This window comes from Amphiura filiformis, unplaced genomic scaffold (assembly GCF_039555335.1).
Source record: "Amphiura filiformis unplaced genomic scaffold, Afil_fr2py scaffold_32, whole genome shotgun sequence".
NCBI classification, from domain to species: Eukaryota; Metazoa; Echinodermata; class Ophiuroidea; order Amphilepidida; family Amphiuridae; genus Amphiura; species Amphiura filiformis.
The window spans coordinates 895,896-922,087 of NW_027305496.1; the positions used below are offsets into that span (position 1 = coordinate 895,896).

The window sequence follows — 26,192 nt, forward strand, 5'->3', positions numbered from 1 at the left end:
GACGTTCATAACAGAGCCCAGAGCACCGGCAAGATTGATTAGACCCAAATCAGTAAATTTTGCTACACAAATACACGAAAGGGGCACAAGCTGTATTAGTACTATTTCACACTATTCTTCATATCCTGGCTTGTAGACCACTGTTTTGAATGAAACAATGCCTATGTATAGTAGCTGAGGAAATTACCTTGTCGACAAAGTAACACTCAATATAATCAATTAACGATATGTTGGCTTAATACTAAATCTAAATTGTATAATTTCTCTTGCTTCAACCTGTACAAAGCATAACGCCAACATGTGTCAGTTATTCATATGCGTATGAATATGCCGAACGAAATATAAACTGAACATCATACCCTCAGGCATAAGATTTATCTTAAAGCTCTTATTGCAATACCATGAATAATTTTAGACGTGACAATCATGTAAAGGTGCAAGAAAAGGCGGCGGGAAGTTCTTGTTCTATATATGACCAGACGATGAGGCTGAGTTCGTCATGGTTCTCTCGACGGAAGTGATCAATTCATAAGGTAAATAATGGTAGTCTAGTTGACTCTGAAAGGATAACTTATTAAAATCGTTCAATCTTTGAAGTATTTTGGTTCAGAGCCATTATGGGAGAATGCAGTGAGTTTGTTTTCTCCTTGATATATTGTATACCTGTAGTCACGTATTTGAGATTTATCTCGCCAAGATCAAATTGCGTGCTCGTGTCTGTCTATTATGTTATCAAAAGGCGGCAAATACGTCATTACCCATTTGAATTTACAAGTCAACAAGTCAGTCAAATAGTATGGTGTCTCATTTCAAACAAGTTTACATTTCATAGGAACAACGTGTTCAATATCGACTCCTATGACATCAATCGCTACATTCTTATTCAGAAGGAACATTAGTTGTTATCATCCTAAATATTTTGTTATGAAATAGGATAAAACCAAGATTTACCTTGGGAATCAGTACTTATATTGTGTTACCGCAGATATTAATATACCTGTTAGAAAAGATGTAACGTAAGAAAAACGGTGATATACTTTTAAACAGACACTGGCAAATTTGACAATATCAAGACTAGTATATTCATATATGATTTTACAAAGGAAACATATTATGTGACTTTACTGGATATCAAGCGTGTTGAAAATCATTGCATCGGATACGACTTTACAATCATTGTTGTTTGTGCTATTGAAAAACTCGTTACATTATTCGTAAATGTAATTTCGACAAAAGTGTCTTTTAAAAGGCTTTATTGTTATAGAAGTGACTGCATGACTAGCACGTTGTCGTTTTAACCAAATTGTAGTACATACATATTCATATCTTTTATTGCATATAAAACCACAGTAAAATACAAAATATATAATACAAGCGGAGCATAGCAATGCAATAATTACGCAACAATGGAGAAGACAATATAAATTTGTGGGAAACCAAAGATGGTGGGACAATTGCCAGATACCTCAGCAAATCGACAACCATTATCGCTGCAAAATATTGCGAGCGCGCTGCTTTGAGCCAATGGCTGCGCTAATGCTGAGGTATCTAGCGATCGCCTTACACCGCCTATTTGAAAAGCCAAGGATTTTTAGTCCGGAGGTGACTTTGTTTTGAACACTTCCGAGACTACCTATAATAATGACAATTGTTTTGCATGAATACGGTGTGTCCAGGGTGATGTGCTCATTGAGCGGTTGGTATACATTGAATTTGGTGTTATAACATGTGTTAACAAAAGCATCAAATGGGCAAGATATTTCAACAATAAAAGCTTGCATGGTCTGACGATCACAAATAAGGAGGTCGGGTTTTCTGTGATGGATGTATTGAAAGTCGCCTGTTATGGGTTGGTCACTGAAAATATCTAACTGGGGTGTAGTTTTATAATTTCCTCCCTAATAAGAGCCACAATACGGTCGTGTCTAGCAACATAAATGTTTCTGAAATGCATACAACCATTCATGATGTGGGATACAGTATCAGCTGGATTATTACAAATACGACATGTTTTTGGGTACGTGTTGGGGTAGTATTTGTGCAGGAGAGAATTACACTCTAAAAGTTGTAGGCGTGATTTGAATATAAAACGAACAAGATTATCATCTAAAGCCAGATTTGACAAATACTTTGAAGACAAAACCTTATCGCACTTAGTTCTGAATACTCTGCCTTGTGATTCCAGGTTGCTAAGCCTGTTTATGCGTTTATTGGTATGAGTCTGTTTGAGGTGGACATACATACATGCATACATACATATTCATATCTTTTATTGCATATAAAACCACAGTACAATACAATATATATAATACAAGCGGAGCATAGCAATGCAATAATTACGCAACAATTATAAAGACATAAAAATTGATGGAAACCAAAGATGGTTGGGACAATTGCCAGATACCTCAGCAAATCAGCAAGCCATTATCGCTACAAAATAGTTCGAACGCGCTGCTTCCAGATAATATTTGAGCCAATGGCTGCGCTAATGCTGAGGTATCTAGCAATCGCCTTACACCGCCTATTTGAAAAACCAAGCATACATACATACATACATATTTCAAATATTTTATTAGATAACTGCAATTATATACAAAATACAGAGAACGCCACATAAAGCTCGCAGAGCAGGCGGCAAATTCAAAATCTAATTATAAGCAAAAAGTGAGAAACCATGGAAAACACATGAAAAGCAAAAACTTAAATATCACAGCGTGTGTGATGATACACTATATAATAAATAACAATATAAAAATAAAAGCAAGCAAATAATATGGAACAAAAGAAAATCATTGTGTGAAAAGGTGTGTTTTAAGTCCTTTCTTAAACATTTGAAGTGATGCAACAGAGCGCAGAGCAGGTGGTAAAGTGTTCCACAACCGAGGAGCAACATATGCGAACGATCTGTCGGCAGAAGATTGAAGAGTGTGAGGTGTGTAAGTTTGTACAGTGAGTCTGGTAGTGTCAGTTGAAGATCGTAAGCCAGTTCGTGCAGGTGAGTTCAGAGACAAGTTGCAGGCAAGGTATGATGGAGCAAAGCCATTTAGGCACTTGAAAACAATGACAAGGATTTTGAATGTTATTCTGTTCTTGATAGTAAGCCAGTGGAGCTCTTTAATGAACGGTGTTACATGATCAAGCTTCTTTGCACAGAAAATTAGTTTTGCCGCCCAATTTTGCAGTCTCTGAAGTCTCGCGATGTCAGTTGCATTTGCTCCAAGTAGAACTGCATTTGCATAGTCGAGACGAGAAAGAATTAACGACCTAACGATGTGGTGGCATGTGTCTCTGTCTAAGAACCGGCGTATACGTGTTATGTTACGAAGATGGTAAGTGACATTACTACACAAGCTTGTAATGTGGGTTGACATGGAAAGCTGACCATCAAAGATGACACCCAGATTACGAACATTGTCAGAGGGAATGATACCATTGTTATCAATTTGAATGGTGTCAACAATGGTGTCAACAGTTCGGCTTGATAAAAGAAGGAAAAAGCCAAGCAATTAGTTTTGGTTGTACGTGACTATATCAAACATTTTATTTGACATCGGTCTGCTATTTTTATAATAACAACTTACGATATCTGAAGTTATGCCGGTAAGTAAAATGTTGATTCGATATATCCCAGTAATAAAATATTCGAGGGCTCTATCATGTAATTTAAAGGTGCTTTGGCTGCCATTTTGGAAAGCGCCCTCTGACCGTAGCTCTGGCAATTTTCCCATTTTGGATCCCAAAATTCTTATTCAACACCCTCGAAAGTACAACAGCAACAGCAACAAAAAATCTATAAATCTGCCTTGGTAGTCTCACGGTGTGCATACTGTGCTGCTGGCACTAGAACGCTTTGCCAGCGGCCATAAGTATAAATAATATACGCTATCCCTTAATCAAAACAATAAATGATATAAGGATAATTGCTAAGTTGTGAGAGCATGGATTAACAACGAACTAATATCGTATTTAAAGCATGTAAAGAAAATGGCCGCATTATCTTAAAAGATGCATTATTATTCACACGGGAAACTATACTTTATTTTACAACTCCTGATAATCGTCAAGATAACAGTTTCAGATATCTAATCAGCATAATTTATTTTGAGACTGTGATGTGCTTTGAGTAATTTAATTTGATTATTTATCTTTGTTTACAATTAAATTCTATTTCATGAGACGTTTTAGGGATTCTCCTCTCAGGCAACAAGTTGAACAACAACAAATTGAGTCATATCTAATATTGGATAGTTGGGAATTCTCCTGAGATTTTAAAGTGATTATTCTAGCACATCGCTTCTGTAAAACACATAATTTACGTACATCTTCATTGAAGCCACTAAACCACACTACCCTACAATAGTCGAACTGCGGTTGGATAAGAGCCTTATATAAAACATTACGAGTGCGAACGTCAAGAAATGTTTTAAAGGCGCACTCAGAGATCGGTCAATCCCATGGAACACTGTTCTTTTTCTTGCAGTTTCAGAATATTTACTAGTGTAGTAATTAATCCCTACCAGGAATAAGCAAAATGCTATGTTTTCTAATAAATAGAGCCAAAAGAAAACACCCTGTGCCCAGGCATAAGAGGATTATGGTCTTACGATCGAAACAATTTCAGATTTCAGCAGACAATTTCAGGATTGCAAAGTCGCGATTTGGTAGCCCAATTGGGAGATTCCCCAACGATTTTTTGACAATTGCCTTTCCCAATGATTAAGAGTAAAATTGAACCGCGTTTTCATGATTGTTTCTTGCAACTTTGGTAATTTCATATTTCATAGGAATGCTTGAGAAAAAAATGTGTTTCGCAAATTTGGTAATTTCCTGTTTCATAGGAATGATTGAGAAAAAAATGAGATATTTGACCGGCCGCGATTCAGGCTGAAAATTAATTTGGCGGCAGCCCTGGACTGTTCAACTGCTGTTTACTTCCTGGTTTATAACTAGCTGCACGTACGAGATCCAGGGGACGAGATGTGTCAGAAATACTTTGAGTTTGAATATCGAAACTGTAAATTTATCCAAGGAGTTGTGGATGTAATATGATATGCTAGCGGTATTTACCACTGTGCAGCTCGATCAGCGAGGAAATTTTGGACCACAAATAACAGTAGAAAGAAGGTATATTGCAAATAAAACGTCAATAACAATATGACGGACTTGTGTGGGATGATGGCATTGCCTCAAAAGTTGGCACACTGTGTGCATAACATGAATAGACTAGAATTTCGAGAATGGCGCACTGCCAGGAAAGTTTGACCCTTTTGGTGAAAAATTGGACAACTGGGAGGCCTATCAAGAACGATTAGAAATATTTTTCACTGCTGGTGATGATGCGTTGAGGTGATCATACCTGGTGGATGATGTAAATAAAAATAATCCCCATCATCCTGACATTCATAATCATATGAAATGAGCTGTGTACAAGTAGATATGAACAGGCATGGAATGATTGTGACCGTCCGGAGATGCTACATTATTTTGTAAGCTATTTGAAGTTAAAAATCTGCTGGCACCGGAGAAATCGTTACATGGATCGAATTTAGGGTACTGAAAAGCACTACAATGTGTCCACATTGGCCATGACTGGGTTGCAGTAATTCCCTGAGAATAGTCAATACAGATTCCAAACAGATAAAATTTACCTCATATCAGTTTTAGTTGTCCTTAAAGCCTCCAGCATACCAATGACAATCCTTTATTGTGTCCGTTTGTCTGCAATGCGCGTGCGCCACGCCGCTCAGCGGCAAGCGGCAGGGTAGTATGAAACCAGCATAATAACTCCAAATTGACTTGACATTGAATTCCATTTGCTCAATTTCATACCAAAATCAAGGAAAACATGGTTTTGTTACTACAAAATATCATGGAAATCACACAGGTCATATCTGGTATTGCGGTAGGCCACTCATATGAATGGGGATACGGGGATGATATACCACCAGTCATGTGAAGAGGGTCCGGTGTTATACCATCAGCCATTTGGAGGAGAATGGAATGGACAAGGTGATACGGATTATACCATCAGTCATGTTAAGTAGAGGGATGGTATGGGATCAGGCTACCACTTATTGGTTTAAAAGGAAACATTACATTAGGCATAAAGTATAACTATGAGGAATATGTCAGCTTTCGTCGTATGCCAATATCTAATGAGTTTGTGCGTGGGTAATTTAAAGGTGTATTTCGTGATCATAGCATCATCTTTTTATGACATTCTCCAGTAGATATCCACGAATAAAGCTTATTTTAGTTGATCGTCTATGCACATTTGTGTCAGTGTGTTTGATAAATTTTATAGCGAGGTTGAAATCACTATTTTCAATACCGAATATTCGCAGTCGATGAATCGGTCCTTAAGCTGTTGTTACTGGTCGGATCTTCATCTCCGTGCTTTTCAGAGATTCTATGTTACCTTTCCATGCATACCAATTTATACCTTTACCATATGTAGTGTCTCCGTAGACTCCGTTGAGGTTGGATTCATGGCAGCTATTATACCACCAAGCACCGGTACTCTCGACAGCACAGTTGGCAGAATATGGATCATTGTCCTGGTCCTTCGTTGTAAATAGTCGTTGATCATGGATCCCCAAGGAATCACCTGATGGTACAAATAGCATGAATAGAGTCAGTGGCATCCGCAGGTTTGAAAAAAAAAGTGGGGTTGCATGGGACTAGATTCCCCCACTGTAATTGCAGGGGGACCACGTCCCCTCCAGACCCCACTTTGCCAACGTTAATAAAGAGAGTATATACGTAGCAGTCAATGGCGCTGGCAAACAAAGAACAAAGAGTAGCCGCCATGTTTCCGTTCAGGGGCGCACCATTTCATTTCTAGGAATAAAAAAAAATACATACATTACACAAAAACTCGCATGCCCCCCCCCTCCGCGAATCAAATGGTGCGTCCCTCGCACTTGCTCACAATAATAATTATTAAACACTTACCGTAGACGGGTATCTTTAAATCGCAAAAAAAACCCCACACAAATTCACTTTTATTACCGACCCTACAAATAACCAATATAAGACTTGACCCTTATTAAGTAGTTAAATTTCGTATAGAAATGGTATCAATTGTAATTGAATACATATCAGCCAAAATCATGAAAATATGCTATTGTGTTTTTCGATATGAAGAATTACTTTTAGCCTGAAAAGTTTGCACGGTCCTAAATAACTCAGTAAGCCAGTGAACAAGCTTATACGATGTTAAGGGTCACGTGCTTTTCCTGTCAATAGTCCCGGTTTTTTAATTGTCAGATAGATCAATTATTTAGCCTAATTGCTTATTGATTGTGTCATATGGACTGCACGGTCGATAGATCTATTAACAATTGTTCGATAAATTTATTAGCAGTTGATTGATCGCTGGAATAAGTGATTTTAAACAGTTTAAAATAATTAATAACCTTAAAAGGTTCTTAATTATTTTAAACTGTTGTGATTTGGTAGTTCACAGCATCTTACGAATGGAAGTGAGCTTATTCAAAAACTGCATTTCTCAATTCATAGCGAGCGTGTAGAAGAATTAAAATATCACAGATATACGTTTATAGGTGCTGCGGTTCTTTAGTTACGTTGTAAAGAGGGCTGAAACAGCAACACTTTTGTAAAACGTACATAACTCATTAACAACAATAAATTAAGCAAGTTTTCAAAGTATACGATTTGTAGAACTAACTTTTGCAAAACATCAAGGTGTTGATTTTCAATAATATATTGATCTAGATAATAAAAATCGATTTTTAGGTTGCTTCGACCAACAATACCTCGTCTACCCTTAAGGGGTTGTTTGATTTACCTGCTGTTCCATTATACCCATTAACAGTTAGCTTGTACTTGGCGTCCGCATCTCCGATACGGAAGTGGGTGTAATGAGCATTAGTCTCCACAGCAGCCAGTTTGGTTCCGCTCCCTCCACACAAACAGTCTGCCAATGATCACGAACTGGTCCTTTTTGATTCGCTAACGGTTTTCTGCCGACGTCATCCAGCTTGACGTCAAACAAAGCTTTCAATTGGTCGATCGGGTAGACGGCTACTTTATTATTCATGAGCAATTTTGACCTGCCATCTCGCCAGCTGAGTGAGGTCAATCAAGTTCCCGTATGTACAGCTCTACGGCTACAATCGTGTAGCCAATCAGAAACGGCGTTATAAGTGGCAATTGGCAGACTGTTTGTGTGGAGGGAGCGGAACCAAACTGGCTGCTGTGGAGACTAAATGAGCATAGGCGCTATTTCCGCTATTGTCTTCCATGTCTACACGCAGCTCGTAGGTGCCTTGGTTTGTTATTGCAAATATGTTATCATTTCCAAGCCAAAACTCCAGGTCTTTGTTTCCGAATCCTTGCTTGTATGAATTCCAGTCTCGGTTAAAGTTCTCGCTACCATCCTTCCGACGTTGAAAAACCTATAAAGAGAAGAGGAGTCGTGTCCGCGCCATGGGCTTATACATTTAAACGGTGGCGTAGCTGGGGCGTTGTCCCGTGGGAGATGTTTTTTTGTTTGTTTTTTTCCCCAGAGATATTATACAATGAGATGAGACACCCTATACACACTGTCTATACCGATGCTGAGGACAGCAACAATGTGACTGTTTATTAATTAATCCATGTACGTGTTGAATCAGTCACATAAGAGCGTTTTGCTTTATAGTTTCGGGCCAGACTGTCAGGAACGGAACAAACTGGTTGTGTACTGTGTGCGAGAACTGTCCTCAAACTACCTCCGGATTATCTCGAGCCTGATTTTCTCTATATTAACTAGCAGGGAGTGCTCCATGTTAGTGACTTCGGTGATTCCAGTAATTAGGGGTCCAGTTTATCTGTGGAATTTTGTCAGGAAATTTGATTGAGAGAGAGTACACAGATTACTCCCAATATTCATTTATTTGTTTATTAATTAATTTAAATTATTAATTAATTAATTAATTAATTAATTAATTAATTAATTAATTAATTAATTAATTAATTTATTTATTTATTTATTTATTTATTTATTTATTTATTTATTTATTTCCTTCTTTCTTTCTTTCTTTCCTTCTTTCTTTCTTTCTTTCTTTCTTTCTTTCTTTCCTTTCTTTCTTTCCTTCTTTTTTTCTTTCTTTCTTCCTTTTTTTCATTCTTTATTTATTTATTTATTTATTTATTTATTTATTTAGTTAGTTAGTTAGTTAGTTAGTTAGTTAGTTAGTTAGTTAGTTAGTTAGTTAGTTAGTTAGTTAGTTAGTTAGTTAGTTAGTTAGTTAGTTAGTTAGTTAGTTATTTTATTTATTTTATTTATTTAATTATTTATTTCATCTTACTAGCCATCCACCGCCATCAGTCACCATGTCACAGTAAACTTCAATTGGTCCTTGGGATGCTGGGTAAATAGTGTATACACCACTCGTATCGATACCGGCCTGTTGAATGTCGAAGCAGTGTCTAGGTATAACTGTATGGATATGTGTATACAACATTAACACTAGCAGATAATTATTCTTACGATAATACGCGCCCGACCCCAGTATCTCATGATCTGTGGAAATGTGGGGTAATTCCCTGATCGGGGATCGCTGTGGACATTGCATGCCCCACAATATTGGGGGAGGAGGGGGGGGGGAGTGTATTGTAAACATTTGGTATTCAACCATATTTCATGTCGAAATTTTCTTGAAATTTACTTGAAATTCCATTGCTAGATAATAACCCTTGCATCAAACCACAACACAATGAGTCCCACATTAAGATTTCCAAAATTATATCCCGCCGTTTTTACCATCTGATCTCCGGGATGCAATGTAGAGATTACAAAATGTTTCACGCACCTGGAATACATGAAGAATGCATTGCAAAGATCACCAATATGCTTTTAATAATAAAAAAAAAAAAAAAAAAACAATACCTGATTGTGTTTTAATTTTTTTTTCCGATTTTGCAGAAAAGAATTCAAATATTTTTAATATATTCATTGTATTTAATTTTGAGTTGGTAAATACCTATATTCTAAATCATAACGATATTTTTACATTTCATATTGAAAATCATATTTTTTTCAGGAAAATAATGATACCAAATTTATGAAAATGTTCATTTTGGGCTCTACATTGACAAAACCACTTCACTGCATGCACACGGTGACATGTATACATATGTACAGTGGCGTACCGTGGCCGCTCCTACCCGGGGGGGGGGGGGTCTGAAGAAAATTCAATTTTGCCGCCCCTACCTCAACAGCCCGAATAGGTTGACCAAATTTTTTTTTCGTTGCTTTTAAAAAGTGAAGAGCAAAAAAAAAAAAAAAAGAAAAGAAAAGCACAATTTGGTCAACATTTCTTATACTTTTCAAAATTTTCCGCCTTTTTTTCTTAACTAAATATTTTTGCCGCCCCTTCTTCTTCCACTGCCCCTTCGTTTTGCCACCCATTCGTTTTGCCGCTGCAATGAGCCTTAATGTTCATTGCAGCTAGTCAGAACGGACTTTCGACACACGGTATAGTTGACTAATAAGATCAATAATGTGACCAGGGAATCCCATCCTTCTCATTGTCTTCCACAATTTGGTGTGACTGACACAGTCAAATACCTTGATGCTGTCAATGAAGCACATATAAAGTGGTAGTCTGTGATCTTTACACGTCTCAATTATATTCCTGATGTTTACGATCTTGTCTTTAGTTCCTCTTCCTTCTCGAAAGCCAGCCTGCTCCTCAGAAATCTCCTGGTCAGGTGAATTTACAGGTGAATTTGCATTCTTCATTTGATCCATTGCCTGTTCCACTTCTGATCGAAGTGGCGGCGGCTCCTCTTCCATAATTTCACCGCGAGTATACACTTGTTGGTCTTGTGCCTCAAACAGTTTTGCGCTATATTCCACCCACCTTTTCTTGATATCGTCACTTTCAGTGAGTTGATCACCGTGGCTGACACAGTCAAATGCCTTGCTGTTGTCAATGAAGCACATATAAAGTGGTTGTCTATGATCTTTACACGTCTCAATTATATTCCTGATGTTTACGATCTGGTCTTTAGTCCCTCTTCCTTCTCGAAAGCCAGCCTGCTCCTCAGAAATCTCCTGGTCTAGTTTTAGCTTCAGCCTTCTGATGATGGTCTTTAGCAGAATCTTACTTGCATGGCATATCAAGCTGATGGTGCGATAGTTGGAACGCTCTTTTAAGTTACCCTTCTTGGGGAGTGGAACAAATACAGCTCTGCACAAGCGCCACATTATGTCAACACCTTCCTTGCATGTCTCTTTCTATAGCTCTGCTGGTATTTCATCAATGCCAGGTTAATTTGCATTCTTCATTTGATCCATTGCCTGTTCCATTTCTGATCGAAGTGGCGGCGGCTCCTCTTCCATAATTTCACCGCGAGTATAAACTTGTTGGTCTTGTCCCTCAAACAGTTTGGTGCTATATTCCGCCCACCTTTTCTTGATATCGTCACTTTCAGTTAGTGTAATGCCATTTGCATCATTTATTACATCCATTCATGGAACACACTTCTTTGTTAACGGCCGCTTTCGAATCACCTTCACATCTCTCCATTTCCTAACATTTTCTTTCGATGAAGGTCCCCTTATCTTCCTTTATACTCTTAGCAACCTTCTTGTTCAGCCGTGACCTTTTATCCTGATCACCAGCTGCTTTTGCTTCTTTCCTGCTGTCAGCTAAATCCAGTGTGTGTTGGGGGTATTCTTGACTGTTTCCTTTATGCCCTCCCACAGTTCATTTGGTGTCTGTTCCTCCTCGGTCACTTTCATTAACTGCTCACACTTGTTCTTTACCTCAACAGCATACTGATCCGGGATGTTAACAACGTCATACCTGATTGGTGACCTGCTTCCTTTCTTTCCTTTCAATCTCGATTTTAACTTAGCTACAAGAAGTTGATGGTCGCTACCACAATCTGCACTTGGCCTTACATTTTGGAGTATTGACATCCATCTCTTCTGAACCATGATGTAGTAAATCTGGTTTCTTGTTCTGTCACCAAGTCCACAGCCTCCGTGGATAATGTTCGAAAAGTGTGTTTCCGATGACCAAGTTATTTATCGCACAGAAATTATACCGAAATCATTCCAAGCCCATGTTTGCCTACAATGTCAGGCTCTTCACTGCTCTTTCCAATTTTGTGCATTCCAATCACCCAGTACAATGAGCAGGTCTCTCTTTGGAATACTGTCTAAAGGTCCCTTGATCATCTCATATATAAAACTCTATGATCTCTGAGTCAGGTGCACCTGTTGAAGGTGCATGTACTTGCATCAAAGAAATATTGATGGGATTTCCTTGTAGTCTTAAGGTCATCGTCCTCTCATTGACCTCATTGACGATTTTATATCATATCACAGACTTAGTAATTGACTTCCCGACAATGAAACCAACCCCTTTCCGTTTCTTTCCACTTTCCATTCCTGAGTAGATGACCATATTGCCACCATCAGTTGTAAATCTTTCTTGTCCGAGCCACTACAGTTCTGATACTCCCAATATCTGGATATCTTTGCCAATAATCTCCTTTTCTACTATTTCTACCAGCGTTTGAAATAAGGCGCGTCTTTGCGTCAAATACCCTTAACCTTTGGCACGGACCCGCAGATATCCTATGGTACGGGTCCGCAGAAATTTAACCAAGCAAAGAGCAGAAACTCTTCGTTTTGTTGTTCCACTGGAAAATCAGGTTAACATATTACGTCCAGCTCTCTGAGTACACTTTCATTTTAGTTTCCCATCAAGTTTTCAACCCGGGTTTTTAATTTTCTACAATCTACATACCGTGATCGCCGTAGCTAATTCTCTCTCAAGCAGGTGGTATTGCTATTTATTGTTTCTATAGTCTACACCAACATTTTTAAATTAAAATACTTTATAATAGTCGGACCCTTACAAATTAGAATTTTCAAAGGTAAGGGTATGGGGTCGGAACCTTGAAAATTGGTAAGGACCCTTGAAATTTCAAAGGCCTTGGATTTTTTTTCCTATTTCAAAGCCTGATTTCCACCTTCCCTTCCGAGATGCTACGTTTCCTCAAAGGGGTGCTGTACCTTTCCTTCCCGTAAAAATTTAAACTTATGATTATAGTTATTTATTATGTAACTTGTTGTGAATTATGGGAAATAAATTATCTTGTATGTTGTATATTGTATCTTATACTAAATATTTGTTAAGCTGCGTAAATCTGATGATTAATGAACATAGCACTATGATACCCTTCGTACTAGGCTTCTTAAATCCACTATTTAGGCAAATGCACTACATTATGATCACCATAATATAAACTCATGGAAAGCACCTTTTCTTTCAAGAAAATAAGACACAATCTCCTGACACACCTCAATAACTATTTAAACCCGTGTGTTTTATGCAGACCTCTTTCAGACTAGTCCTGGCACTTCATGAAGAAATATTCTATATTAAATGTCAAGTATGTGTATCATCTTAAAACTGATCTTAAAATCTCTGTATGGTATTCCCCGACATTATCAACAATTCATATGATTAGATCTCATATGTCATGTGTGTGCCTTGACATCAGATAAGGTCCAAAAGGTGTTCAAATATTTGGGGTCAAAGTTCATTAAGAATTGACTGGCAACCTCATTATAATTTGCTCCAGACAAAACTTGAAAACTTGGTCAAAAGCTTTACTACCACAACCTTTAAATTTTGACATGACACATGTTTTAACCAAAAATGCTATTTCCCCTGCAGATTACATGGTGTATTTAATAAAATTTGGACAAAAAATGACCCAAATACCTACCGTAATCATTGCAAATACCACAACTTTTCTGACAGTTATTGTGCATGTAGCCAGGATTTTTGTCACATTCCCCAATTCCAGCCCAGTAGTCACAGTGATCGTTGTCATTTACGCAAGCTGGAATAATGGTAAAAAAATCCAAGTGCTGTTATTAAATGTAGGAACATTGTGATGACATCTTGGTCTGGGGCGGACATTTTAAAAATGAATTTAAAAGAGCAGCAACGACACCACTTGCATTACATTCCAGATGTTAAACCTACATCATATGCAAAATTTGAGGAAAAAATGAACGAGGCCGTTTTATTTTAGGGTCATTTGTCTATAACTGGTCTTCACACGTAGCCCTAAGTAGGGCGCTATAGCCCCCATTTTAGGAACAAAAATGTGATTTTTTTTTCTAAAATTATATATGAGTATGTTGTATGAACATGTAGGAATATAATCAAGTAGTTACCATACATTCTCTTCTCCGAAAAAATAAAAAGTCCTATACATCAATGATAATGAAACCTAGGCGATGACCGACTTAAGTTAGAGTGTACAATTACATATTACATTTAATCCATAAAATAAATAATGTTTAGCATCAAACTGGTGAATATAATATAATAATCTTGACATTCTTCTGAGAAATTAGAATCACACGATATCACATACCTTAGCGCGTATGTGTCGACGCGATACTCGTACGCGCTATTTCGAAATGACCAGTCTATCTATGGAGAATGAAAGGCATTCTTGGACTTGAATATTGTTTGCTTGCTTATTTGAATGTTATTAATAGTAAATGGCACAATAAATTGCGGACTTGCAAACGTTTGGCAAGAGGTTACTGAATTCGACAACTCTGAATGGTATTTGGTCTAAAAGTTTTGAAAGTCCACATCTTTTTTCCACAAAACAATTTTTGCAACTATTTTGAATGTTATTTAGTGTACTCAAATGGCAAAAACAATTGGACATGCACAGTGATGCATGGACTCAAAATGAAATTTGGTCAAAACATTTTTAAGTCAAATTTGTTTTTCCACAAATCATGACTTATATTTGTTGCGACTATTTGAATGTTATTTAGTGTACCAGACATGTACTCAAATGGCACCAAAAAAATTAGTTGAACATTTTGGCAAATGATTGCCGAATTCGACTATTTGAATGCTTCAAATAGTTGCAAAAAACAAACAAAAAAAAAAAAAAAAACACCTCATATTTTGTGATAGTCCAAATGTATTGGAAAAATAGTACGGTAGAATCATTTTTGGGCTCGAACATTTTTTGGTTCTTCAAATAGTGAGGTATTGTCATCGCTTTTGGACATCGTTATTTGTAAATCGATAAGTTTTTGAAGTTGATGGTGTCAGTTGGGCAAAAGTCTCATTTTGGAGTGTCCAAGTCAGCCATCTTTGATTTATAGAAATGGATTTTGCTTATTCTAGTATTTTGAGGAAAAGCGTTTGTCGGACAACGTAACAACAAATTTACAATTTATTACAATTTATTACAAACTAGATAAGACCAACTCACCACGTCCTCAAAGGTTCCTATTGCCTATAAAAGGAAGCAGTCAGATGTGTTGAGTTGCCAGTCTGATGAAACCACTGGTGAAGTGGTGAAACGTCACTAAAATGCGATCAGTCAACATACATTTTTTACTGGAATTGTTCACAACGAACCATGTTTTAACAACCACATTCATATTTATACTCACCTCGGCAATCCATCCGAAGATTGCGCATGCCTATCAACTCTGATTGCGAAAGGGTATCTAATAGTATAGATAAAAAGGATTATATATAGTGGCTCCCTTAAAACAATTTAGCAGGTAGAAGTTGATAGAATAGAGACATTGCGATGTTCCAACGCAGCACGTGGAACGTACGTTTTCACGTACATTTTTACGTACGTTAGTACGGTATTAAATATTGCTAGTCTCGGTTCCAAACTGGATTGTGCTCATTCGTCACGAGTCAGCTGGAATGAAAGACTGTAATATTTGATCTAATCTAATCTAGGTCGATAGAGGGCATAGTGATTAACAGTAAGCTGAGTCTCTGTTTAATTCAAACAGGCCGTTCTTGATTTTGACTAAAATGTTTGACCTACATGCTGATTTTTAGTGCTCTCCAAATATTATAGTTGCCCAAAAACATATATTTTGGTAGATTAAAGATTACTACATCCATACATCATGACTTTACTTTCAAAGTGAGACTTTTTCGCATATTTCAACGTAGCATCTGCGTTTTATTCTACGATGGAATCCAAAATGGTAAATCGCAATGTCAGTTTTTGTACGCAAAGTATCACACACACTTCAATGGGCAATCTCTGCGTATGAATATTGCGTTTAAATTTAGTCCATTTTTAACACATCGCTGTATCTTTATTATAATGATTTGTTACAAACAAAACAGAATCATATAAAAATAAGACTTTCCTTCGTATATTCATTATCTTTGACTTTAAACATATTGTGAAAGGGACAAATTTTGTGCATTTTCAACGATGTATCTACGTCGATTTCGCACGTGAAATATCTTCAAAAATAGCTAAATACGTGACCTCGCTTCGATACAGGAGAGTGGTTTTGAATAGATCAACGTACGTCCGATGTCTACGTTTGGAAATCGCAATGTCTCTAATATTATCGGAACGGTTGGTTACACACACTGTATTTTTTTCATTGTAATTTGGTTGATGTAAACAGCAAAATTCGTTTTTAGACCGTCCCTGCTGTTTTTCTTGGTTATGCGTCCATGATTCTAAAAACTGTCCCCCAAAAAATGAGTTTAAGGAAAAAAGGCCAACATTATACTAATTATCTTATGAGATCTGATGATAAATGAACATGAACAGATGACACCCTTTTTACTAGCCTTCTTAAAGGGCACTTCGTGATCCACAGCCTCATCCCCCCACTTTTCTCAAACAAAGTTGAGATTTTTATATCACTGGAAACCTCTGGCTACATAATATTTATGTTCAAAATATTTCTTGCAGATTAATTCGTTTAGCAAAGATATCGTGAAATTTGAATTTCGTTATGGTGCACCAGAACGAAATTACAACGCATTGTCTATGGAGCAGTGTAATACACAACGCAAAATCGGAATCAACTCAAATTTTGGGAATAGGTTTTTTTCGTGGATATCTAATGAAAAATGACATAAATAGAGGATGCTAGGATCACGAAATACTCCTTTAAATCCACCAAATTAGGTAATGGCACTACATTATGATCAACATAATGTAAGCTCATGGAAAGCATAATAACTATTTGACCCGTGCGGTTTATGCAGACCTCTTTCAGATTAGTACTGACACTTCGCAAAGAAATATTCTATACTAAATGTCGAGTTTGTATATCATCTTAAAACTAATATCTCTGTATGAAATTTCCCGAAAGGGTGTTTAAAGATTTGGGGTCAAACTTCATTAAGAATTGACTGGCAGCCCCATTTTAATTTGCACTAGCTCCTTCATTATTTGGCCGATTATGACAAGAATTGGTCAAAAGCTTTATTACCACAGCCTTTACATTTTGACATGACACATTTTTTTAAACCAAAATGATATTTCCCCTATATATTACATGGTGCAGTAATAAGACTTGGACAAAAAAATGACCTAAGTACCTACCGTAATCATTGCAAATACCACAGCTTTTCTGACAGTACTTGTGCATATAACCAGGATTTTTGTCACATTCCCCAACTCGAGCCCAGTAGTCACAGTGATCGTTTTCATTTACGCAAGCTTCTGTGGGAAAATTTTGATGACCGACTTACGTTTCAAAAATTATATCAATTCACATTTTGAATGCTTCTTAAAAAATGAGATACATTTTTAATATAAGAGAAATGTCCAAAAAGCTTCAAAACTTACCCTGACCTTGGCACCTATTTACAACATCATTGAAACAAGGGAAAACACCCGAAACCAATTGAAACAATTCCTGATCGTATCTATACAACGAATCCCGCGAACTGATGTTGTTATTTATATTATTGGCTTTTTCGCTATGGGTGTTAACATTAAAGAACGTCTGTACTCCCTCAGCAAAATACTCTTCTTCATTGGTTATGGCATACGTTTTTTCCCAAAGTCCTGTTTTCTTAGCATTAGCATAAGCCCGTTGGAGACTTGTTTGAAATTCCCCATCAATTTCCTTCATGGCAATGAGATGAATGGCATGCGCAAACTCGTGAACGAGAATGTCTTCCGAAGAATAACCGTCGCTTTGTAAGCATAGGAGGTTCTTTTCGGATGTAGTTGTTACAGGGATGGCCAATGTACCTCCATAGCCTCCCGACCCCCTGTCACTTGCTTCATCCGACAGAAAACTATGCTCAGGAATGTCTTTGGGCCTTTGATTGACACCAAAGACAGCAACCCGTCCTTTTCCATCGTAAAATGCTTTTCGGACATCTTTCCTATCTGCTAGCATAAACTGGACCACGTAGCAAGCTCTTTGAAGGGCATTATCCGATACTTCAGAAGAGGACAGAATAGGGATGTCGTAGGCAGCGGTGTACTTCGTGTAGAATGTGTCCAGACTGAAATATGACCTGACGTCATCGGGAACATTGGTTATTGCGTTACAGTCGACTTGACGTGGGTAAAATGAAAAACACATTAATATTGTTAATACGTTTGATGTTAATGCTGAATCAGGTCTCATATGTCATGTAAACTATGTGCGTTGACTTTAGATAATGTCCAAAAGGTGTTTAAAGATTTGGCGTTAAAGTTCATTAAGAATTGACTGGCAACATCATTATAATTATTTTGCTTAAGCTCCTTCATTATGCACATATCAAATGCAACCCTGCCCCTGGGATTTGACTCAAAATGTGTCTTTGGGGTAGCCGGGTGTTAGCATTATTGGTATAATTGACGTCGGCCAAACACCTGGGGAAATGGGTCATGTATATGATTTGTAGAATGAACTTTCGCAAAACATCAAGTGTTTTTGTTTAATAATATTGATTTAGATATTGAAAATAGAAAAAAAAATACAGGGATGCACTATCGCACTCCAACGGATTACCTGGCTGACGCCGGCCATCACCGATCAAAGCCAACACTAGCCAAAACAACACAGCAACCCGCATGTTGAAAACGTCCATTTTAACATGATTGGTTAACGAAAATCCATATCCTAAACCAATAGGCTACACTACAAAACCCTCTTTTAAATAGAAATCTACGCCACTCACCTGTCTGCTGCTGGCCCTCACAGATCAAAGCCAAGACAAGCGAAAGCAAGGCAATGTTGAAGACGCCCATCTATAAAGCAATATGAGAACAAAGAAAATGAATAGCGTATTTCCAACATTTTAGTACAGGCTTCTGTATCAAAATATTATTATAATATCAAAATGTAGCTTCGAAATGTTCATACATATCGCCTATTATTAATATATTCCAGTTCCAGCGACATTGACTCTTGGAAGCGTTGAAATAGGTATTACTTCAGAAAAAATCAATAACAAGGGCTGTAGTGCTAGTTTGCATGCTCATACAGTGAAAATAATTATATGCCTAATCCTACCCAGGAAATATGCATGCGGCGTCACCAGAGCTGGCACAGATATATAACTTTGTTGAAACTTAAAAAATCATATAATTCTTTCACATTATTTTCATGTCGTTGCATACCTTAAAATATTATGCTTGGCTATGCATTTAACCGCGATGTATTATTGATTGGATACCGAATCACGCTCGTCCTTGTTCTCTCTTGCAAGAAACACAGAAACTGTGAAAGGGAAGCACAAAACTAAAACACAGTCACACTGAGGCAGCACGATTCCTTTCCTAACGAAGCAAAAGGATAGAGCAATGGTGGGTGGTCAAATTTAATGCATGGCACATCTGAACATCAAATTTAACGTTTTTGCTCAAAATTGTGAAATTGCTAGTAATTTGGTACGCATTATACATAACAATATGTTATCTATTGGCGTATAACATGCCAAAGAAAAGGTCAGCCAGTCGGCATTTATTTTTACTGGTTTATATCTAAAGGAAGCAATGTTTCAGTCAGGGGCTATTTTAGAAGAAAAAAGTCACTGCACGTTAGCAAACGTAAAATCTAAAAGATCAGCTAGCGGAGACAAGCTTGAGGGGAAGGGGTTGCTGGCAGAGGGGGCTGTCTCCCCTTGCAAATTTTTTACAAATCTTTTTACAAATCACGCGTTACAATCACGCATTTTATTGACTCGTTTTTGATGTTAAGGGCTGTCTTATTCTTAAGCTGGGGTTCGGGGGCAAATAAGTGATTCATAACACTTGCAATCTACGTAGCAATAATCAACATTTATTCACAGGGGGGCTGCCATCTTGGAACGGGTTGCCAGCCCAAACGACGTGAGTCAGTTGCCAAACGTAATAGCCTAAATCAGATATCACCACAAGGGCTGAGAGCTAAGAGCACAAAACTCAGACATACCAAATTGCATTCTGATTACGAGGAATAGCCTTAACTGATATCAAATGATTTTGAATTTTTAAAATTTGCGATATAATACAAATTTTATAAGTTATATTAAAATATGACATTTTTGACATTAACAATCCCCGAAGTAAAGTTTATCAATCTAATGATATGCACTTAAAGTTGAAAATTTATTCATGTCTGGTTCACTAATGTATTTCACTAATTCATTTCATTTTTAATTACCTACAGCTCCATGAAAGTACACACTAGGATCATAAATGTTATTAAGTTTATGGTATTGATGGTATTGATATGCAAAAACGAATACAATCTCTGCAAAAATGAATAAAATGCGCACAGGTGCCTACAATTGCACAAATTAATATCTGTAAAATATAATAATAATATAAAAATCTTTTCTATTTACTTAGAAAGGTAATAGGTTTCATTTAAAATATCATTCCATTTAATTGAATTGTCATTATTGAAAACTCCATAAAAGTACACAGAACCTCTTTATTAAATGTTGAATGAAATGCACACGTGTCCCTACCATCTTTTAACCTGTCGCACAGTAGCGTAAAGTCTCACAATGTGAATGTGATACAATTTCTGCAACTTAAGTGATATAAAGGTGCATAAGTTGTTTGCAAATTGCATAAAAAAGTTGCATACAAATTCATTACAAAAGATTCAACACACTCTTCTATAGTGCTCAACTTAAAACACTAGATGTTCAGTCCATAAACAGGGTGTTTATTTTCTACAAGCAATATACAGGGTGAGTCCAAAAGTGCAATAGTGCAAAGAATCCATCTTTATTTTATAACCAGATTGAACTTTTAGGATTTAAAACACATGATATATTCATTAGTGGCCTTGTGTGAAAAAACGTAGTAATAAGCACTTGCCGTTCTGTTTTTATGACACATTTTACAGCGATACACAATTTTAATGCTTGTCCACGAGATATCTAAACTTTGAATGTCAGCACACTATACTATTATACTATTTAAATAGTTAGTTTGAACCGAAAACAGGAATTGAAAGAACGCTAAAAAAACGACCTTGATTTAAGTTAAAGCCAGTTTAAGATCTTGTGTCTTATTTCGCATTGTGTGCTCTCATTCAAATTATGGTACCTCGTGGACAAAGAGTTAAAATGGGTATCGCCGTAAAATGACTCATAAAAGTTTAAGGGTTATTATATGGTCTTTAAAGGTTTCCTTGAGCATATGGAGAAAAGCCGTGCTTTTAGCCTTTTTCACATTAATTTGGCCATAAGTATTGTAAATTTTGATTATAAAAAGTCCCGTTGCCCCCGTTACCAGGTCTGTATGCCGTATAGGCTGCGCACTTGCTTTTTTTTATTGGTGTCCCCGGTGGCATATCAGGGTGAGCGGCGATGAAAATGTTCCTGATGGTCATAATTTTTGGTCTGTTTTATTGGGACGAAGCGCGCAAAACATTTCCGTTTTACACTATTTTAGCACAAACAAAGGTGATATGTTGTTGTAATTTGCAACATTACACTATTTTGCCCAAATTAAGGTGTTTAACATGTTTAATGGTCTAAAAAAGAAGATGCACAGGGCAATTCTGGACAATTTCTGTCCGGTATATGAAGCTGCCCCCACGCCTGTTGCGGATTTTCTCGTCCAGTGGCTTTGCACCACGGTGACCAAAAAATAGGGAGAAGAGGGTGTTACCAGAGGCGTTGTTCTTGATTTCCCCTGCCAAACTATACAATATAGGATTTCCCGACTAGATCAGACTTGCTTTGTGGAGGAACTTCTTTAATTTCTTAGTCATTTTTCGGGCTGAAACTAGTATAGAACTATTTTAAGCACGGATTTTTTATTCTCACTGCACGGATTTCTATTCTCACTACACGAACGTGCCAGGAGGCACGTTAAAATAGCCCCTGGTTTCAGTTGTATTCTTAAAGATATGCCAGAGATACACACAATTTGGAATGCTTCCTCATATCAAAAAGTACCTCCTCATATCAAGATATACACACAATATTATGCATTTACCATCATCAGTACTGAAGATTTAAAATAACACTATAAAAATATCTTTGAACGAATACAGTCGGATCAAGGACAGCAAAAGGAATAGCTAAAGAATACCCCGCTCAGGGTACCTAACCCTAACCCTAACCCTAACCCTAACCCTAACCCTAACCCTAACCCTAACCCTGTGTGTTGGGAGGTGAGATGGGTATTCTATAGCTATGCCCAACAAAATATTTTTTACCTGTAAAAATATTAAAAATGTGTGGGTCGATGGATTTTTCGGGTCTATCAGGTTATGCCAGCAAACATTTTTTGCACGCTTTATAGTGTTCGAGTTTGGTCTCAGAAATGACAAAATACCAACCAAAGATTTCACGAAGATCATTTAGAATCATTTACTTTAATAGTTACGCGAAACAATGCATGAGCTTTTAACAATACCTCCTTTCCGCCTTTTTCTTAGTCGTGTCAGCGTTTAAACCTACCAACATGCTTAAAATTCATGCTTAAAATACACATCCCATACTTGATAAGACATAATCAAATGTATCAAAGTCTGGTTTGATATGTGGCTTCATTTATCATGTTTTTTCCGAGTAGAGTTTAAATAAATAACGTAAATATCAAAACTTTTCGCGCGCTTCGCGCGCATTGATACAATAAACATTTTCTGTCGCCAAATGGTGCTAGATTCACTACACTGTTTTTCCAACCCCATCCCCCCAATGTCAAAAAGAAATATACTCCACTGGTTACAAAACACCTTGTTTTTCATCGATAACATACAGTTGTAGTGTTCCATTGAAGCAACGAAAGAGACATAATAATTATTAGACAAAGAAACGAATAACAATCATGTTGCGCTTACCCTGCTTATGTCCTCAATTCAACGTCAAAGTCAATGTGAAAAATGATGAGCTGTACAGTACGTATAATGATCAAGATGAGATGCTTGATAACGTATTGTGTGCAGGACCCGTCGGCGAGATTTATAAATTGTTGAGGAAACAATGCCAGTTGGTATAAGCAAATTGCAGTGAGATCTAATGACACTTGTGCATTCACAATCTAGTCGTTGGCAACATATCTGATAGTGCAAAGTAATATTTATTATTTTTTGTGAACAAAATCTAAATTTGTTAGATTTCTTTATTTTTTCTTTCTTTCTTTCTTTCTTTCTTTCTTTCTTTCTTTCTTTCTTTCTTTCTTTCTTTCTTTCTATCTATCTATCTATATAATCTTTTATTTTCTGAAACAAATTATGGGGACACTACCTCGTGGACAAAGAGTTAAAATGGGTATCGCCGTAAAATGACTCATAAAAGTTTAAGGGTTATTATATGGTCTTTAAAGGTTTCCTTGAGCATATGGAGAAAAGCCGCGCTTTTAGCCTTTTTCACATTAATTTGGCCATACGTATTGTAAATTTTGATTATAAAAAGTCCCATTGCCCCCGTTACCAGGTCTGTATGCCGTATAGGCTGCGCACTTGCTTTTTTTTTTTTATTGGTGTCCCCGGTGGCATATCAGGGTGAGCGGCGATGAAAATGTTCCTGATGGTCATAATTTTTGGTCTGTTTTATTGGGACGAAGCGCGCAAAACATTTCCGTTTTACACTATTTTAGCACAAACAAAGGTGATATGTTGTTTAATTTGCAACATTACACTATTTTGCCCAAATTAAGGTGTTTAACATGTTTAATGGTCTAAAAAGAAGATGCACAGGGCAATTCTGGACAATTTCTCTCCGGTATATGAAGCTGCCCCCACGCCTGTTGCGGATTTTCTCGTCCAGTGGCTTTGCACCACGGTGACCAAAAAATTGGGAGAAGAGGGTGTTACCAGAGGCGTTGTTCTTGATTTCCCCTGCCAAACTATACAATATAGGATTTCCCGACTATATCAGACTTGCTTTGTGGAGGAACTTCTTTAATTTCTTAGTCATTTTTCGGGCTGAAACTAGTATAGAACTATTTTAAGCACGGATTTTTTATTCTCACTGCACGGATTTCTATTCTCACTGCACGAACGTGCCAGGAGGCACGTTAAAATAGCCCCTGGTTTCAGTTGTATTTTTAAAGATATGCCAGAGGTAGACACATTTTGGAATGCTTCCTCATATCAAAAAGTACCTCCTCATATCAAGATATACACACAATATTATGCATTTACCATCATCAGTACTGAAGATTTAAAATAACACTATAAAAATATCTTTGAACGAATACAGTCGGATCAAGGACAGCAAAAGGAATAGCTAAAGAATACCCCGCTCAGGGTACCTAACCCTAACCCTAACCCTAACCCTGTGTGCTGGGAGTTGAGATGGGTATTCTATAGCTATGCCCAACAAAATATTTTTTACCTGTAAAAATATTAAAAATGTGTGGGTCGATGGATTTTTCGGGTCTATCAGGTTATGCCAGCAAACATTTTTTGCACGCTTTATAGTGTTCGAGTTTGGTCTCAGAAATGACAAAATACCAACCAAAGATTTCACGAAGATCATTTAGAATCATTTACTTTAATAGTTACGCGAAACAATGCATGAGCTTTTAACAATACCTCCTTTCCGCCTTTTTCTTAGTCGTGTCAGCGTTTAAACCTACCAACATGCTTAAAATTCATGCTTAAAATACACATCCCATACTTGATAAGACATAATCAAATGTATCAAAGTCTGGTTTGATATGTGGCTTCATTTATCATGTTTTTTCCGAGTAGAGTTTAAATAAATAACGTAAATATCAAAACTTTTCGCGCGCTTCGCGCGCGAAAAGATACAATAAACATTTTCTGTCGCCAAATGGTGCTAGATTCACTACACTGTTTTTCCAACCCCATCCCCCCAATGTCAAAAAGAAATATACTCCACTGGTTACAAAACACCTTGTTTTTCATCGATAACATACAGTTGTAGTGTTCCATTGAAGCAACGAAAGAGACATAATAATTATTAGACAAAGAAACGAATAACAATCATGTTGCGCTTACCCTGCTTATGTCCTCAATTCAACGTCAAAGTCAATGTGAAAAATGATGAGCTGTACAGTATAATGATCAAGATGAGATGCTTGATAACGTATTGTGTGCAGGACCCGTCGGCGAGATTTATGAATTGTTGAGGACACAATGCCAGTTGGTATAAGCAAATTGCAGTTCTAAAATAACATACCTAATAACATACCCTTGGAAAATAAGTGATTTTTAATAAAAAATAATCCCAGGATTGAATAGCCAATGAGATCTAATGACACTTGTGCATTCACAATCTAGTCGTTGGCAACATATCTGATAGTGCAAAGTAATATTTATTATTTTTTGTGAACAAAAATCTAAATTTGTTAGATTTCTTTATTTTTTCTTTCTTTCTTTCTTTCTTTCTTTCTTTCTTTCTTTCTTTCTTTCTTTCTTTCTTTCTTTCTTTCTTTCTTTCTTTCTTTCTTTCTTTCTTTCTTCTTCTCTCTCTCTCTCTCTTTCTTTCTTTCTTTCTTTCTTTCTTTCTTTCTTTCTTTCTTTCTTTCTTTCTTTCTTTCTTTCTTTCTTTCTATCTATCTATCTATATAATCTTTTATTTTCTGAAACAAATTATGGGGACATTAATGGTAGGCGCCCTATTCTTCTCAAAGTGAATGAACTTCTCACCTTTCTTTCTAAACTTTCTTTCGTTCTATCTATCTATATAAGCTTTTATTTTCTGAAACAAATTATGGGGACATTAATGGTAGGCGCCCTATTCTTCTCAAAGTGAATGAACTTCTCACCTTTCTTTCTTTCTTTCTTTCTATCTATCTATATAATCTTTTATTTTCTGAAACAAATTATGGGGACATTAATGGTAGGCGCCCTATTCTTCTCAAAGTGAATGAACTTCTCACCTTTTTATGCATGGTAGGCTTTTTTCTATTGACAATTTTAATCACAAGTTTTGTGTTACGAATTCATCATAACTTTTGTCATATTACGG

At 36.8% G+C, this 26,192-nt stretch overlaps 1 protein-coding gene across 1 annotated transcript; it reads right to left on the reverse strand.

Moving 5' to 3' along the window:
- Positions 1-6,120: 6,120 nt before the first annotated feature.
- On the reverse strand, positions 6,121-23,143 carry LOC140143927 (uncharacterized). Its single transcript, XM_072165769.1, has 10 exons — positions 23,093-23,143; positions 18,981-19,050; positions 17,647-18,369; positions 17,401-17,520; positions 15,470-15,526; positions 13,759-13,875; positions 9,315-9,445; positions 8,229-8,420; positions 7,811-7,895; positions 6,121-6,607 (listed from the first exon to the last, which is right to left on the reverse strand). The coding sequence occupies exons 2-10, from the start codon at positions 19,048-19,050 to the stop codon at positions 6,360-6,362; spliced, it is 1,743 nt and encodes a 580-aa protein (XP_072021870.1). The 5' UTR covers positions 23,093-23,143; the 3' UTR covers positions 6,121-6,359.
- Between the last annotated feature and the right edge of the window lie 3,049 nt (positions 23,144-26,192).

What these genes read in the sequence shown, in the direction of transcription:
- LOC140143927 (XM_072165769.1), bottom strand. Translation starts at nt 19,050, where the DNA reads ATGGGCGTCTTCAACATTGCCTTGCTTTCGCTTGTCTTGGCTTTGATC. An exon ending in AAATAGGTGCCAAGGTCAGG is followed by an intron (nt 17,521 to 17,646) that starts GTAAGTTTTGAA and finishes ATTTTCCCACAG; the next exon opens with AAGCTTGCGTAAATGAAAAC. An exon ending in TCTTCGGATGGATTGCCGAG is followed by an intron (nt 13,876 to 15,469) that starts GTGAGTATAAAT and finishes CCATTATTCCAG; the next exon opens with CTTGCGTAAATGACAACGAT.